General features: G+C 35.9%; 1 protein-coding gene across 1 annotated transcript in view; it reads left to right on the top strand.

Annotated features, from left to right (window-relative positions):
* The first annotated feature begins 3,963 nt into the window (after positions 1-3,963).
* LOC145780287 (regulating synaptic membrane exocytosis protein 2-like) overlaps positions 3,964-13,599 on the top strand; it is a 31,105-nt gene continuing 21,469 nt past the window's right edge. Inside the window, exons 1-3 of the mRNA XM_082591989.1 lie at positions 3,964-4,095; positions 5,025-5,124; positions 5,316-5,432. Of these exons, the coding sequence (XP_082448115.1) occupies positions 3,989-4,095; positions 5,025-5,124; positions 5,316-5,432 (324 nt within the window). The 5' untranslated portion in view covers positions 3,964-3,988. The remainder of the gene's footprint in view (positions 4,096-5,024; positions 5,125-5,315; positions 5,433-13,599) is intronic.

Genomic DNA, 13,599 nt, shown 5'->3' on the forward strand with positions numbered 1-13,599 from the left:
GTAATGTGCCGTTGTTTCCACCTCAATGTGATCCTCTTTAAAACTGCAATCCTTCGTTAAATTGTGTCGTTACTTTCTTACAATTTCTTCTTGGTAAAAACAAGTGCTTTTTTGCCAAGTGTCATGCAATGTTTTTTTAAGGGATGTGGGGATTTGTACAGTCATTAAGGCCCTTATCGAACGAAAATGAATGACGGCATACTCGAGTTTCACCTTTGTTTGGGGTCATCAGTGGTGCATATTCATGTGTCTTCGGGAATCGAACTTCCAACTTGATTGGAATTGTGGACGTCTCTGAGATGAGTGTTGAGTGGGAATGAAACCTACGTTGAGATTGTATTGCGGTATCCCATATGCCGTTCTTAACCACTCGACCACGTTTCAAGACAATGAAGCTGTTGTTAGTTGCAATCTTATTCCGTTCAATCCAAGGTAAAATCCTGGTAATGAGGTTTCTCGCACGGAGGTTATAAGCATTGTGGGTTCACGTGTACTCGGAAAAACTAGGTAGGCTATCCTCCCTCACATTAAACGGACTAAGACTGGTGAACTTACTGCCTTTGACTGTTTTTTTCGTGTAATTTTGTGCATAAACGATCGTTGCAAACTTCATGCAAAGCTCATTTTGTTTCGTACACACTTACGCTTGCTGATTCGGTTATTGTTATCGTTAATTCCAACTCTGGCGCCTGGACAGAAAATTTTGATTGCTGCAGCTCCCGCCTGTATTTTTACATCATCTTGCATGATGATGTGTGTAATGTTCACCATAAACCAGCCTTTTCAGCCGTGATATTGTTTTGTCCGGTTTTCACATGCAACTCGACATCCATTTTTTTCACTTTTTACATAATTCTTACAATCGTTTTAATTTAGTAAAAGTACGTGCACCGCTCAGAAACGACATTTAAACAGTTTTCACTCTGAGGAATTACACTTAGCCTACGTCTTTGGGCTATAGGCTATACGAAATGCTTGTTTCGATATTCCGAACACTTTGCTATGTTGACGTGTATTGTGTTTGCTGCGAAATATAAACTACTCACCTGAACTGATTTGTTCTTGAATGAAACATTTCTTTGCACCTGACCGAAAAAAGACCAATGCTCTGGTTTAAAGATGAAATATTATGTCCAGCTGCGTTCTCGTGTGTTTTGAATTGTAGGCTATCCAGTTCTCATTGCACTACGATTTGCGATTATTAGCATTGCGAGGTTTATCAAAGAGTAAGACTCCTGGCAAGTGTCTTCAATTCGCACACACGCATCGAATTTTCGCAAAAAAGGTTGAATGTTCGGAATCAGAAGGCGGCGCTGCTGCGGCAACCATTTGGCGAGTTTTCTGTTCCATAATTTGGAACCGGTTATAAAGGATCCGTTATTTTGAAATGGACATCCCCACTAGCCTACAATATTAATTTTGTGAGTGTCTAAACCGCTCCAAGTTTTGCAATCAGACGCGAAATGTAAAATAGGTGTGGGAACGCGGAGTCAGATGATTGGTAAAATGATTTTGTTGTTTGTACTACGGTACGGTACTAAAAGAATGTCTGCATCCCAGGAATCTATTATTCGCAAACCCCCTTCCCCACTTGACTGCGGAAGTCTTTTATGGACAGCTCCTAATTGAAAAAAAAGATAGTTAAAATGTTGGCCAAGATATATTACCGTATGTCACAAGTCTGTGTTGTGATGAATTTGCTGCGTAGCTACAATTTTCTTTTTATGCAATTTATTTTGAAAGTTGTGAAGAAAGATTTGCGGACTTCAACTGGGAGGCTTCTAGGCTATAGCCTATTATTCCAAATTTTTGCCGCAGACTATTTTATAAAAAGTTGCATGTGAAGACGATTGCGGCACTTGGAGGTGAATCCGGCCACCCTCGGTAACGGGGACATCACCGGATTAAAACTGGACTACTACATACCAAAAGTCTAGAAAAACGTAGAAGCGCAAACAAAATTAGCATACTTTACTCTGCAAACTACTATGCGGGATGAAAAAGCTACAGCCTGGATATAGCCTATGTTGTTGCTTTTATTTTGTAATTTTTTATTTTATCCTAAATTTTTCTATAGATGTTGCGACCCTGCCAATTTTTTCTAACTTAATCATTTATTTTGGTCTGAAGCACCATATATCGTTTGCGTTTTGTCGTTTCTATCTTTTCTAGACCCTTGCTACTTTGAGGTGTATTGTTTTCGCTGTGGTGGTCAGAAATAAAAATAACTGAAATTCTAGAATCTGATGTAATTTGGAAAAGTTCTTATTTAGTTATTACACTCTCACAATAGGGAATGTCCCTACAACGATTTATTTGTAACATTTCCAACTCCGAATCGCATGATGTCGCCAAGGCACAAGACTTAAAAAATACTGAAGGCTACAGTTAGCGGTGCTGTCCGTGATTAAATGAGTTGTAAAATTTAATCGATAAGTTAGTTCAGGAAAGTGTAAGAGTAAAATTAAACTCGAAATATCTTACGGCTTTTGGGATGAGTTTTAATTTTTTTGCTATAAAAGGTACCGTACCATACCGGTAGGATATATTTTGACTAGATAGTAGATATGATACAGTAGGTTATCAAGTTTAATGGGTTAAGGTTGCAATTACATTAATCCGAATTTGGCGTATAGTTTTAAAGTATTACAGGAACAAGCTGGTTATCATTACATAAATTGATTTGGGAAAATTAATATTATAAACCTAGAAAGAAAGTGTGATATTCTCAATCAATGTAAATCATTTCCGTTTTGTATCTGTTTTACAGACAAACATCTGTTGGCCCTTTGTCCACATTAACCTAGCTCAAAACAGGTGCAAATTAAAAAGTTTTTATGCAATATCTTGTGGATAGTTCAGCAAAGTATTGTTGAATCGTTGTTACTTTATATTCTCACCTTAGATCCAACCAGTTTAGGTTTATCAAGCAGAAAATAAAATTTTATCAATCTAGCATATATCATTGATTGAACAAAAAGTCAATAGCCTAATCATTTACTACTCACTCCTGCTGCTCTTCAATAATGCAATAACCTTAATTTAAGTGTATCAACCAGCTGCATGCTCAAGTGGAGAAATTGTCTTTAACACTCAAAGAGTCAAAAGGATATCAATGTAACACCACTCAGCAGCATGTACAGTAGCTCTATATAAACCAAACACTTAAAAGCAAGTCCAAATAGTAGAAGGTTGCTTGATGACCATAATGTCCATTTGCTGCTTTCAGTTGTTTATTGTGTGCATCTGTAATCACAATGTAGGCTACTGTGTGTTGATGCAATGGCTGCAAAAATAAAACATGATTAATTGTTTATTTTATTCAATCAGCTTGGGAGTCTATTGCACTGACTACGCACCTTTGAGTCAGAAATTGCATGATTTACCCCAATCTGGTTGTATTCAATACTGTGTAAAGTGGAATGTTACGGTTTTATAAGTCTGTATAACTAAAGGTCTGCTCTGTCCTTTACCATTTCACATTGTAAATGTCTGAAAGAACAATTCAAGAGACAACTAGAGAGCAGCTAAACTTCCTTTTATCACCAATCCTAAGACATACCCATCTTTGTGCCATTTGTTGGATAGAGGATGGTGATTAAGTATGATATACTACCGTATATTGTTAAATGTTTGTATGTACCGGTACTTGATACTTAGCATTGAACTGCATTTTCCGTAACAATTGTACAGCTTTTTTTGTGAAAGGTTACAGCTCAGATATTGTTTACACCTTGCTTACAGCCTTATTACTTTGGCAGTAAAATACACATATTATGATGATGATTTTTCTCATATTTTTTAGAAAGTAGAATTTGTTTGTAGTTTTTCTTAAATGTTACTTTGCATATGGTAGACTACAGAATATTTGTAAAGAATGTAAAAAACGTGATTTTTAAAAATATGAAGACATGACAATCACTTTAACATATTTTGTCGATTTGTTTATTGATCATACTACAAAGTAATAATAAGATTGGAAACTAATATGGAGTTACCAGACATTAGTCACCTTTCTAAAGAAGAGCAGGATACTATTTTAAATGTTATAAAGAGACATCAAGATGAAGATTTAAAAGAACAAGCTATGATAAAGTAAAATTATTTGTGGATTTACTGTAGCTTATGTATTATTATATAAAATTATATTTATTGTGTTTTTCAAGAAGTGCTACTAATAGAATAAGAATTACATCAAATGCAGGCCTAGTTACTAGTTTCTAAAACCTTTACAACCTGTTTCACCCTAAAAGGGGAATCATCAAAAGGTCCTTATTTAAATAGAATAGATTCTAATTGAATGACCTTTTGATGATCCCCCTTTTAGGGTGAAACAGGCTGTAGAGATTTTAGAAACTAGTAACTACATTTGATGCAATTTGCTCTGCTTGGCTTTTTGCTTGTCATTGAGCACTCTTCATAGTATTAACAGTATTTATTGTTTAGAATTATACATATGCAATAAAACTAACAATTTTTATCAATCATATTTTGTGTTTTAATTACTGTTGCATACAAATGTTTCATTCTTGTATGTCTTTTCAAGTAGAATAGTTTTATTTGGTCAGTTTAAAGTTCTAATGTTTGCGTAGTCAGATAGCTACAGATATGCTTCTTTAGTGCAGGAAACATTGATAGTCTACCAACCTATAAAATAAAAACTTTGTGGTAAGAATTATGAAAATATTTGCTTGAATGGTGGTTGATCAACCCAGTAAAAATAATTGCTTTTCAGTTAATATTGGCTTGCTTATCGTTTTATAGGTCACATGCAGATGACACTTAGTAAACAGAAAATGTTTGGGTTTTTCATCTACCTTTAGCTGTTTTAAATATTGAAATCAAAAGAAGTTTCCAATTTTTATTGCATTTGGCAGATATTTATCTTTTTGCAAAAATGTTACTTTTTGCATATTTTTTGATGTTTGTTATCTGCCGATTGATAAAATGTATCATTTTTGCAAAAAGTATACCATTGTAGCCTATACGTTTAATAATACTTAACTTTATGTTTACTTTTTTAGGACACTACATCAACAGTTTGAAAATTATAGAGAACAAGTACAAAAAGCATCAGAAAACGCAACCTTAGAATCAAAACTATCACCCAACAACAATAAAGATGTGAGACATTTTTGGAATATGCTTGTCTTGAAGTCGTATTAGTAGTCTCTTTAGGGAATGTTATGATATGACATAAAAAATTTCAACAACGATTGAAATGATGTAATTGCATGTTTGGTTTTGACGGCCTTGCAAGCCTTAGTGATTTACAATTCTATCATTTGACCAATTCCGTTGACGACCTTTTCCAGTTATGTTCTTTATGCCATAAGACAAAGATAGCTGAAGGATGTGGCCATACTTGCACATACTGCATGAAGTTATTTTGTTCGAGATGTGGAGGGCACGTTGCTGTGAAATCAAACAAGGTATGCATTCATGCTTCCATTTTATTGATTTCATGAGCTATCAGGGGAATGCATGACATCTAAAGACTATAATTTGATTGAATTGCACTGTGATTCCAGTTCTCTTCAAATTACAATTAAACTTAAAACAGTAAATAAATAATGAAAGCTTTTCTGTCATTTTTGTCAATTTAGTTTGTCGCCAAGATTCTGCTTCAGAATTGCGGTTGGTCGGGAATGCAAATGAATTGAAAAATTAAATGAAATTAGATTTCTTCAATTGAAAATTTGTTTAGTACCGGTAATAATTTTTTTTATTAAAACGTTGTTTGAAATAGTCCAGGTGCTAATATCTAACAATAACAGTTTACAGTGTGCTATCTGCTTGTGTTGATATGGCTGGTTTGGTTTTGAATCCTCATCTTCGGACTGACAAAACCTTTGATAGGTTATTCTTGGTGGTTTCACATACTTGTAGAGGCTTTTGACGCAGGGCCGGTTACCGATATTGGCAGAATGAAGTTTTCTGACTATTGTTGAAGTGTTTTTGCCGGAGAATTATTCCATCCACTGGGTGCTGCTGAATGGAGAACAGTTCCGGAATGCGTTGCTCAAGCGCGCACCTTGAGAACCGAACCAGTGCCACTTGATCTTGAGTCTTAACAGATCGCTTAACCCAGCGGTTCTCAACCAGTGGGCCATGGCTCACTGGTGGGCCATAGAAGCATTTTGAGTGGGCCACAGACATATTTTAAAAACTAAAAGATTTATTGAAACATTTTGTTTCATTTTTGTCACTATAGGCTATAGTCAATTTTACACTTGTGTGTTTGTTTAGTTACAATGAATAATGCTGCTGTTTTTAGCTACAAAATAGCAATCATCATTCTATCTAAGTATTGCAACATACAGTACAGTTTTACATCAACTCAGTTTTTACAACACTTTATGATGTAATAGACTACTAGTTTGTGGTTACAATTAAGCCATCTTTATAAGCGGTAACCTTAATTGTTGAACTTCTGCAGATCCGCTTTTTAGTAGGCTACGTGCAGCATTTTATTTTGTGGATTATTTTGGGGAGGAATTGACAATACAGTACTTGAATCTTTAAGTTTGATAAAAATTACACTCAGTATGCACCCTACCAGGGGCGCCGGAAGCGGGGGCAGGGAGGGCGAAAGCCCCCCTGCTCTCAATTTTTCTGCCGTTTGGGTGTCAGGGGAGCAATGATGCCCTTTTGAGGTCATGTAAGCTACTGCACATTTTGCAATATAACAATTTCTGCTATTCGCTTTTAGCCTAATTATAATCTTTTATTGTTGCCTCAAAATAATATTCACCACACAAAATTCTGTATCACAGTATGTTACATCATTATAACATAGCATGATGCCCTTCCGTGCTATTGTTCTTTGCCTAAAACTTGAAAAAAATGGCCTTTCAGCCACAAAAGTGCCTTTTTTTCATAATCCTGCCCCCCCAGTCAAAAATCGTTCCGGCGCCCCTGCAGCCTACATCAATTGTTGATAACAGAAAAGAAAAAGGACAATGCGTATTATGTTGTAAAGTCCTCAGTCATCCAAATTACAAGGAGAAGGATGAAGATGTGAATTTTTTTTAACAAAAAAAGATACTGTGAAGCGTCAGCGCCTGGATTCAACAATGGGATTCCAGCAACATTCCAAAGGCAATGTTCTGCTGCTTTTTGTTTATAAACCTTTTTTGTAATTTTTTTCTTACATAAAAACTGAATGGGCCACAGAAATTTTATGCAAACAAAAGTGGGCCACGAAAGAAAAAAGGTTGAGAACCACTGGCTTAACCACTGATCTAACGGCGCGGACATATTAACGCTACTGTTTGATAGCCTTGCAATCATGAGGATCATAAAATCTTGTTTTTTAATTAACCTCCATTAACAGTAAAACTGATCGTACAAATCTTTGCACTTTAAGTTGGTGATTATAACAGTAACACACAATAAGCCGCTGACCCATTCCTTTGAATAGCGACTTCAGCTCACTGCTTTCTTACAATAACTGTTCATCCCCTGCGGTGGTACAAAGCAAGATGACAATGAGTACAAACTCATAGAAAATATTCTGATAACTTTTTAATATTAAGTTTTGTGCTAGGTCTGCCTGCCTAACTTCAAAGGTTGTCGAAAGACTGGTTAGTCCTAGTGTATCATATTATATATAATTACAGCTTGCAGCTTGCTTTTTCACCCATTTTTTCACTTAAATAAAATCAACACTGTGATCATGCTTAAAAAGAATATAATCATGATTAACAACTATTGCATGTGTTTTTCCAATGCTTTCCGATCTTATTCTGCATGGACGGGGATATAAAGAATGAACGAATGGTATGTTGTTGCACAACACCTAAAATGTATCGGCGACGTTTGATGTTCTGTTGTTTGTTTTAATTGATAAATACCCTTGATTGTTGATATACTTATTTACCGCGTGAATTGCCACAAAGATTGGGATCCCAGGAAAGCCCGAATCCCGATGCTGGGATGATTTGTATTAAAATCACGGAAAGTTTGCATAAGTGTTGTGGCTGTTGTGCCATTGCAAATAAATTAAGTTGCTGCCTTGTCGATTCGATAGGCAGTGCCTACCCTAATTGTTACACTACCTGGGCAATACGACAGAATAAATTACTTGACTAATGTTGTTGCTATTAAATTACAAGTTAGGTTGAGAAAGGGTTTTTATATTAATTGTGCAGCGTCTACCAGAGAAATAATCAATTTTTATTTTTCATTGTCTACTTTTGCATTGGGTTGCAGACTTGCAGTAAGGTGTTGTTTATGAAGACCCCTTGTTGTATTTATAGATTGTTTAGTATAAAAACACGGCAATTAGAACCAGTGGCGTAGCAACGCAACATGCCGCCCTTGGATTTTTGCACGAAACGCCGCCCCTACTCCCTCCCCTTGACACCGTCGTAAAAGCAGATTAAAATTCCACACAACAGAAGAATCAAAGCAGTTTTGTTTAATTTTATTAAAAGTTCAAAATAAAACCACTTCTTACTCAGACAACTGAATGATTCTTTATCTCCTTTAATTACTCTCATCGCTGGCTTGAATGCCCCTTCTTTATTCTGAAACCTTTCGGGCCCTAGTTTGATCATCTCAACTGTCATGTTATGAGTTAATGTTTCTAGCCAAGTAGCCACATCGTCATGAGAATAATAGATAGCATCTGTTTTATCTTTATCTGACGGTGTTTCATTTACAGGCTGACTTCTTTCAATGATCACTTTGTCATTGTTTTGCTCGAGTTGACTACACTCAAGGGCGCCGGAACGGTTTTTGACTGGGGAGGGCAGGATTATGAAAAAAGGGTACTTTTGTTGCTGAAAGGCCAATTTTTTTTTAAAGTTTTAGAATAAGATATACCGTAGCAATAATGCTCATCCATCACGACAATCAGCTCATCATCGAGTAATGATACAAGTGTCCGGTATACAAAGAACAATGGCACGGGAGGGCATCATGCTATGTTATGATGATGTAGGCTAATTACTGTGATACAGAATTTTGTGTCGTGGATATTATTTTGAGGCAGAAATGAAAGATTATAATTAGGCTAAAAGCTAATAGCCGAAATTGTTATATCGTATTGTAAAATGTACAGTAGCTTACATGACCTTAAAAGGGCACCATTGCCCCCCTGACCTCCCATCCATAGAAAAATTGAGGGCAGGGGAACATCTACCCGGTAGCGATTTACTGTGGCTGCTAATCTTTTCTGTTTTTTAGCGGAGGCAATTTTTACGAACTTCAAAATGACTCCTTCATTAGTTCCTCTTCTCTGGCTTTCTTTTTCTTTCTAAAAAAATCTTCACTTTCTTTTACTCTCGCCGTAGGAAAAAATTAACTTAAAAAAAATTGCACCTTAAAGCTTGTTCTGGAATTTGCAGCACATTAGTTAATAACAATAAAAATAATTGCAAATTTGCTCAGTTAAGCTAAGTGATCTATTTCAGACCTGAAACTTTAAACCTTTCACTAAACTAACCCATCTTCACACATGAAGATGGAGGAATCCGTCTATCTACCACAGACAGATGGTAAAGGTGGCAGTTGACTCGATGATCTCACGGTCTATTCCTGTCTCCTCCTGAAAGTGAAATGAACTTAAAACTAATCTGAACTTAGCTACCAAAGCAAAATTGACTGAACAATGCTATAGCTTACAAGTTACAACCGACATTCTATCATTACTTCAACAGCATGAGCATCATTAAACCGTCACAAATACCACACGGTGAGGCAAAATCTAAAAAGTTGCAAATTAATTTATAAGCATTATAACTCGTTTAATTTTTTGGCTTCACTTAGATCAGTGTTAACTTAGGTCGTTTAAGTCTGAGTCTCTCCGAGAATAAACTAATGTGACTGTCCTTATTCGTTTAAACTTTAAAACGTTATCACACTTTGCCGCCCTCTAGCAACGTGCCGCCCCTGGATTTATCCACAAGATCCAATGGGTAGTTACGCCACTGATTAGAACTTCTTTGACTCAATGTGGAGGAGGAAATTGAACGCCCTTGAACTGAGTCAGATTACAGACTAAAAATCAAATAATTTCTCCTCCTACCGGTACCTAACCTGTAATAACAAACATGGCTCAAATTGTTATGATGACCATCAACAACAGATTTAAAGTTGTGTGAACCTATCTGTGGCTGTCACACCACTTTCTTCTTGAAAAGAAAATTAATCAATGAATCGTTGAACCATTATACTTAGCTTGTTCAACAACAGTAACTTCGTGTGCTGTTTGCTACAAATAAGCTGGGTTAACCTAAATGTTGTATTTTAAACGGGTTGTAGCAATGACGGTTATCACCGTTTTAGAAGCGGAAGTTACGGGTTCATTGTCTTCAGGGCAGCATAAATTATTCAACTTAGCTGTGTATTTGTTTTGTAAAAAAAACTCCAATTTACCTGACTAAAATATCCGTGTCATCGCCAAATTGAAGCTAGAGCTGGACGTATCATCGAATTGTCAACACAGAAAATAGCAATTTATTTATTTTTTAACTGTTTTCTTTTTACGACAGTCGGTCTAAAACAATTACTCAAATTGATGAAGTGTTAAAGTATGATAAAATAGATAACGTTTAAGGGATATTGCAAAATCATAGTTTCATATAACGGCACTCTTTCGACGTTATTAATTAACCCTATGGATGGCCATTTAAAACCCTTGTTCTTAGTTTGTGTAGGCACCATATAACCGCGTGTTCAGTATTTGCGCTTTATTGTGTATCTGACTACTGTGGAATTAAAAATGATTATTGATTTCTTGTTGTTTGCTGAAATCGAAAGCAACATCCAGATTGGAGAAGCAAATTTTCAATGCTATTACACTGTAATCACAGCAGCATCAATATTATGCTTTTATTACTAACCATGACTCATAATTATCATTTATTGCTGTTCATGTACGTCATGGAAAAGTATTTGTCAAGCCCTTGTTGCGGATATTTTTGATATTCTCTTTCTGTTTGCAAGGAAACCTTTGGTCGAAGATTAATTAATTGTCGAACTCTTTTCAAAGGACAGAATCGAAAGCTAACATACAAATCATTTGGCAACGCTATGGGGACACGTCAAATCCGGAATAATGTTTTTGCATAGTCTAACAGGGGACGTTTGAAACATTTCAATGATAGCAGTGCCCTCCTCTATGTACATATGTGGACGTGGTTATGTAATTTGGAAACAGGTTTGTTTGTTCCATATTTGGCATTGAGTTTTTGCTCTCATGCGGAAAAAAACAACCTCACAAAGTCAATTGAGTTAAGTTTTAAAATTGAAAAAAAAGCTGCTTGAATATCTTAGAAAATAATAATTTGAGTTCTCCTGGTGACTGATAGCTAGGGCAGGCTAACACAAGATGTTGAGAATTATAGCCAGCTTATTGACTTTATCAAGGATGCTGAATCGGGTAAAAGCTACCTGTTCACCAGCAAACTATTTTTCAAGTTTGTTTTTGTTTGAAACTTTGCGTCAATAAATGTCATAAAGTTTGTGAGACTACAATTTGTTCTCGAATTCAAGCGATGCTTTCGGTGGTTTCATACACTGGGTCTGCTACTATTCGGTGAGTCCGATTCGGTGAGTTCCTAACTTCTAACCCCTAACCCTACCCCCTAACCCTAAAACGGCAATGATAATTAGGCTATACCCGATAATTTAAAAAAAGAAATTGAAAAAATCCCACGTTAAGGGATCGGACTCACCGAAACGGGCCATTCCGTCATACACTAGGCTTGCTTGAAGACGCTCTCTGTTTGCCACTGATGATGAACATGGTTGTGATATCTGCCCTTTGTGTGGGAAGAAGGCCAACGAAGCTTAATCCAGTTTTATTCTGCCTGTGACGTGTATGTTTGCATGATGCTGAAGAACTAGGGAGCCCATTCTGCGGGATGAAATCTTTGTTGTTGAATGGATACGAAAAGGATAGTTAAACGTCATGTCTGTTGATCGCGAAGCCAGCAATGATAGCATAATCCACGGCTTTAATCACAGTTGCTTTGCGAAAGAAGAAACGTTGAAACGTAGCCAATACATTGAAACGTAGCCAATGGTTTCAATACATCGGCTCAGATAACCCAATCGATAGGCATTCGAATCCGTAAACAAAGAAATGACAAGATCAAGCCAAGAAATTGACAATTGAGCTCAAGTCTCGTGGAGAACAATTCCACAATGATGCAGTAGCTGTTTGAAATATTATTTTGACGATAAGCGAAAACTTCGAGTTGTCAAGTCTGGCTGACTGGACCGCCATCAGCGATTTATGATCTTAAGTAAAGTATAATACTTAAATATAAACAAGCAATCGAAAACTTCGTTGAGCTTCTGAAAATGTATTGTTTCTCAATCAGGAATGATGCCACATTGCCACAATATACCACTTTTAACTGTCATCCACAGCATTGAATACTAGCTCAGTAGCCTAGGTAATAGACTGCAAAGCGCATGCAAACGTCTAAATTATCTTGTCGTTTTTGTTGGGTGTTTATGATTATGTAATTTCTTCCACACGTATTTCCCGCTCTTCTGACGAGACAAAATTTTGCTGCAATTGGCAATTTAATATTTTAGTCAAATTTCTTTGTTCAACTTAAAGTGTTGTTTTACTGGATTGGACTTGCAACACCCGCTGCAGTCTATTTATCCTCTATACATTTCCACGTTTACATCCTTAGTCTTGTTTTGAGCTTTTCGTATTATCTATGCGCGGATTTGAAGGGTATCGATTTATTTTCAATTAATAATTGATTTGAATCAGTGCTTGCTTTGTGTCAAACATTCTCTTCAAGGAAAGTCTTCGGTGATATGTGTACTGTGGCAGGATTGCTCTCAGCAAGAGCTTGCGAAATTATCATGAAAATACTTATGTTTATTTTGGCCGTCTAAAGTATATTACAGGTGGTTATCAAAGACGATTTTTGTTCCACCTAACAATAATATTGCATCAAAAAAGTTGAAGCTATTTGATGATTGTAAAAAAGCATCTAAGGTTGTTGTTTATCCCGATTGACAGAACTGAACTGACCCAGAAGCATTGAGCAGCATGATATCATTCATTGGTTCTTTGTTTTTTGTTATTTTTATTTATTCCCGTGTTTTAATTTAATATCATATTGCTTATTGCTCTCGTGTGACATTTCAACGCATTTTGTTTCAAATCGAATTTTTCGGTCGCCCTGTTTATGAGCAGTGACCTTTTTCTCGAAAAATGACGTGTTGAATTCTTGATGATATCACGAAAATCTTGTTTATCACATATGGTTATTTATAATAATCATTTGTATTTTCTGCTAAATTCATCACCCTGTTGTATTGTAAAGCTTTTTATCCAAGATACAAAGTAGATAGACGACTTTCTTTATATTATCAAAATATTTTCTTGTTTTGTACTAAAATTGCGGTTTATTTTCGGAATAATTTTGCGAAAGTGGTTCTGTGCACGTTTGAATTCAACTGAGACTTGTCACATAACATTGCCAACCATTGTTTTGGTTGTATGTTTTCGAAATGTTACCATTGAACCTTTTCGACACAATAATATTTTTGGTGAAACGAGTGACGAAATTCTTACATGGAGAATATAATTTATAACGAAACTAAATAAAGAATGAATTT

Source organism: Aplidium turbinatum, chromosome 11, assembly GCF_918807975.1.
Source record: "Aplidium turbinatum chromosome 11, kaAplTurb1.1, whole genome shotgun sequence".
Taxonomy (NCBI): domain Eukaryota; kingdom Metazoa; phylum Chordata; class Ascidiacea; order Aplousobranchia; family Polyclinidae; genus Aplidium; species Aplidium turbinatum.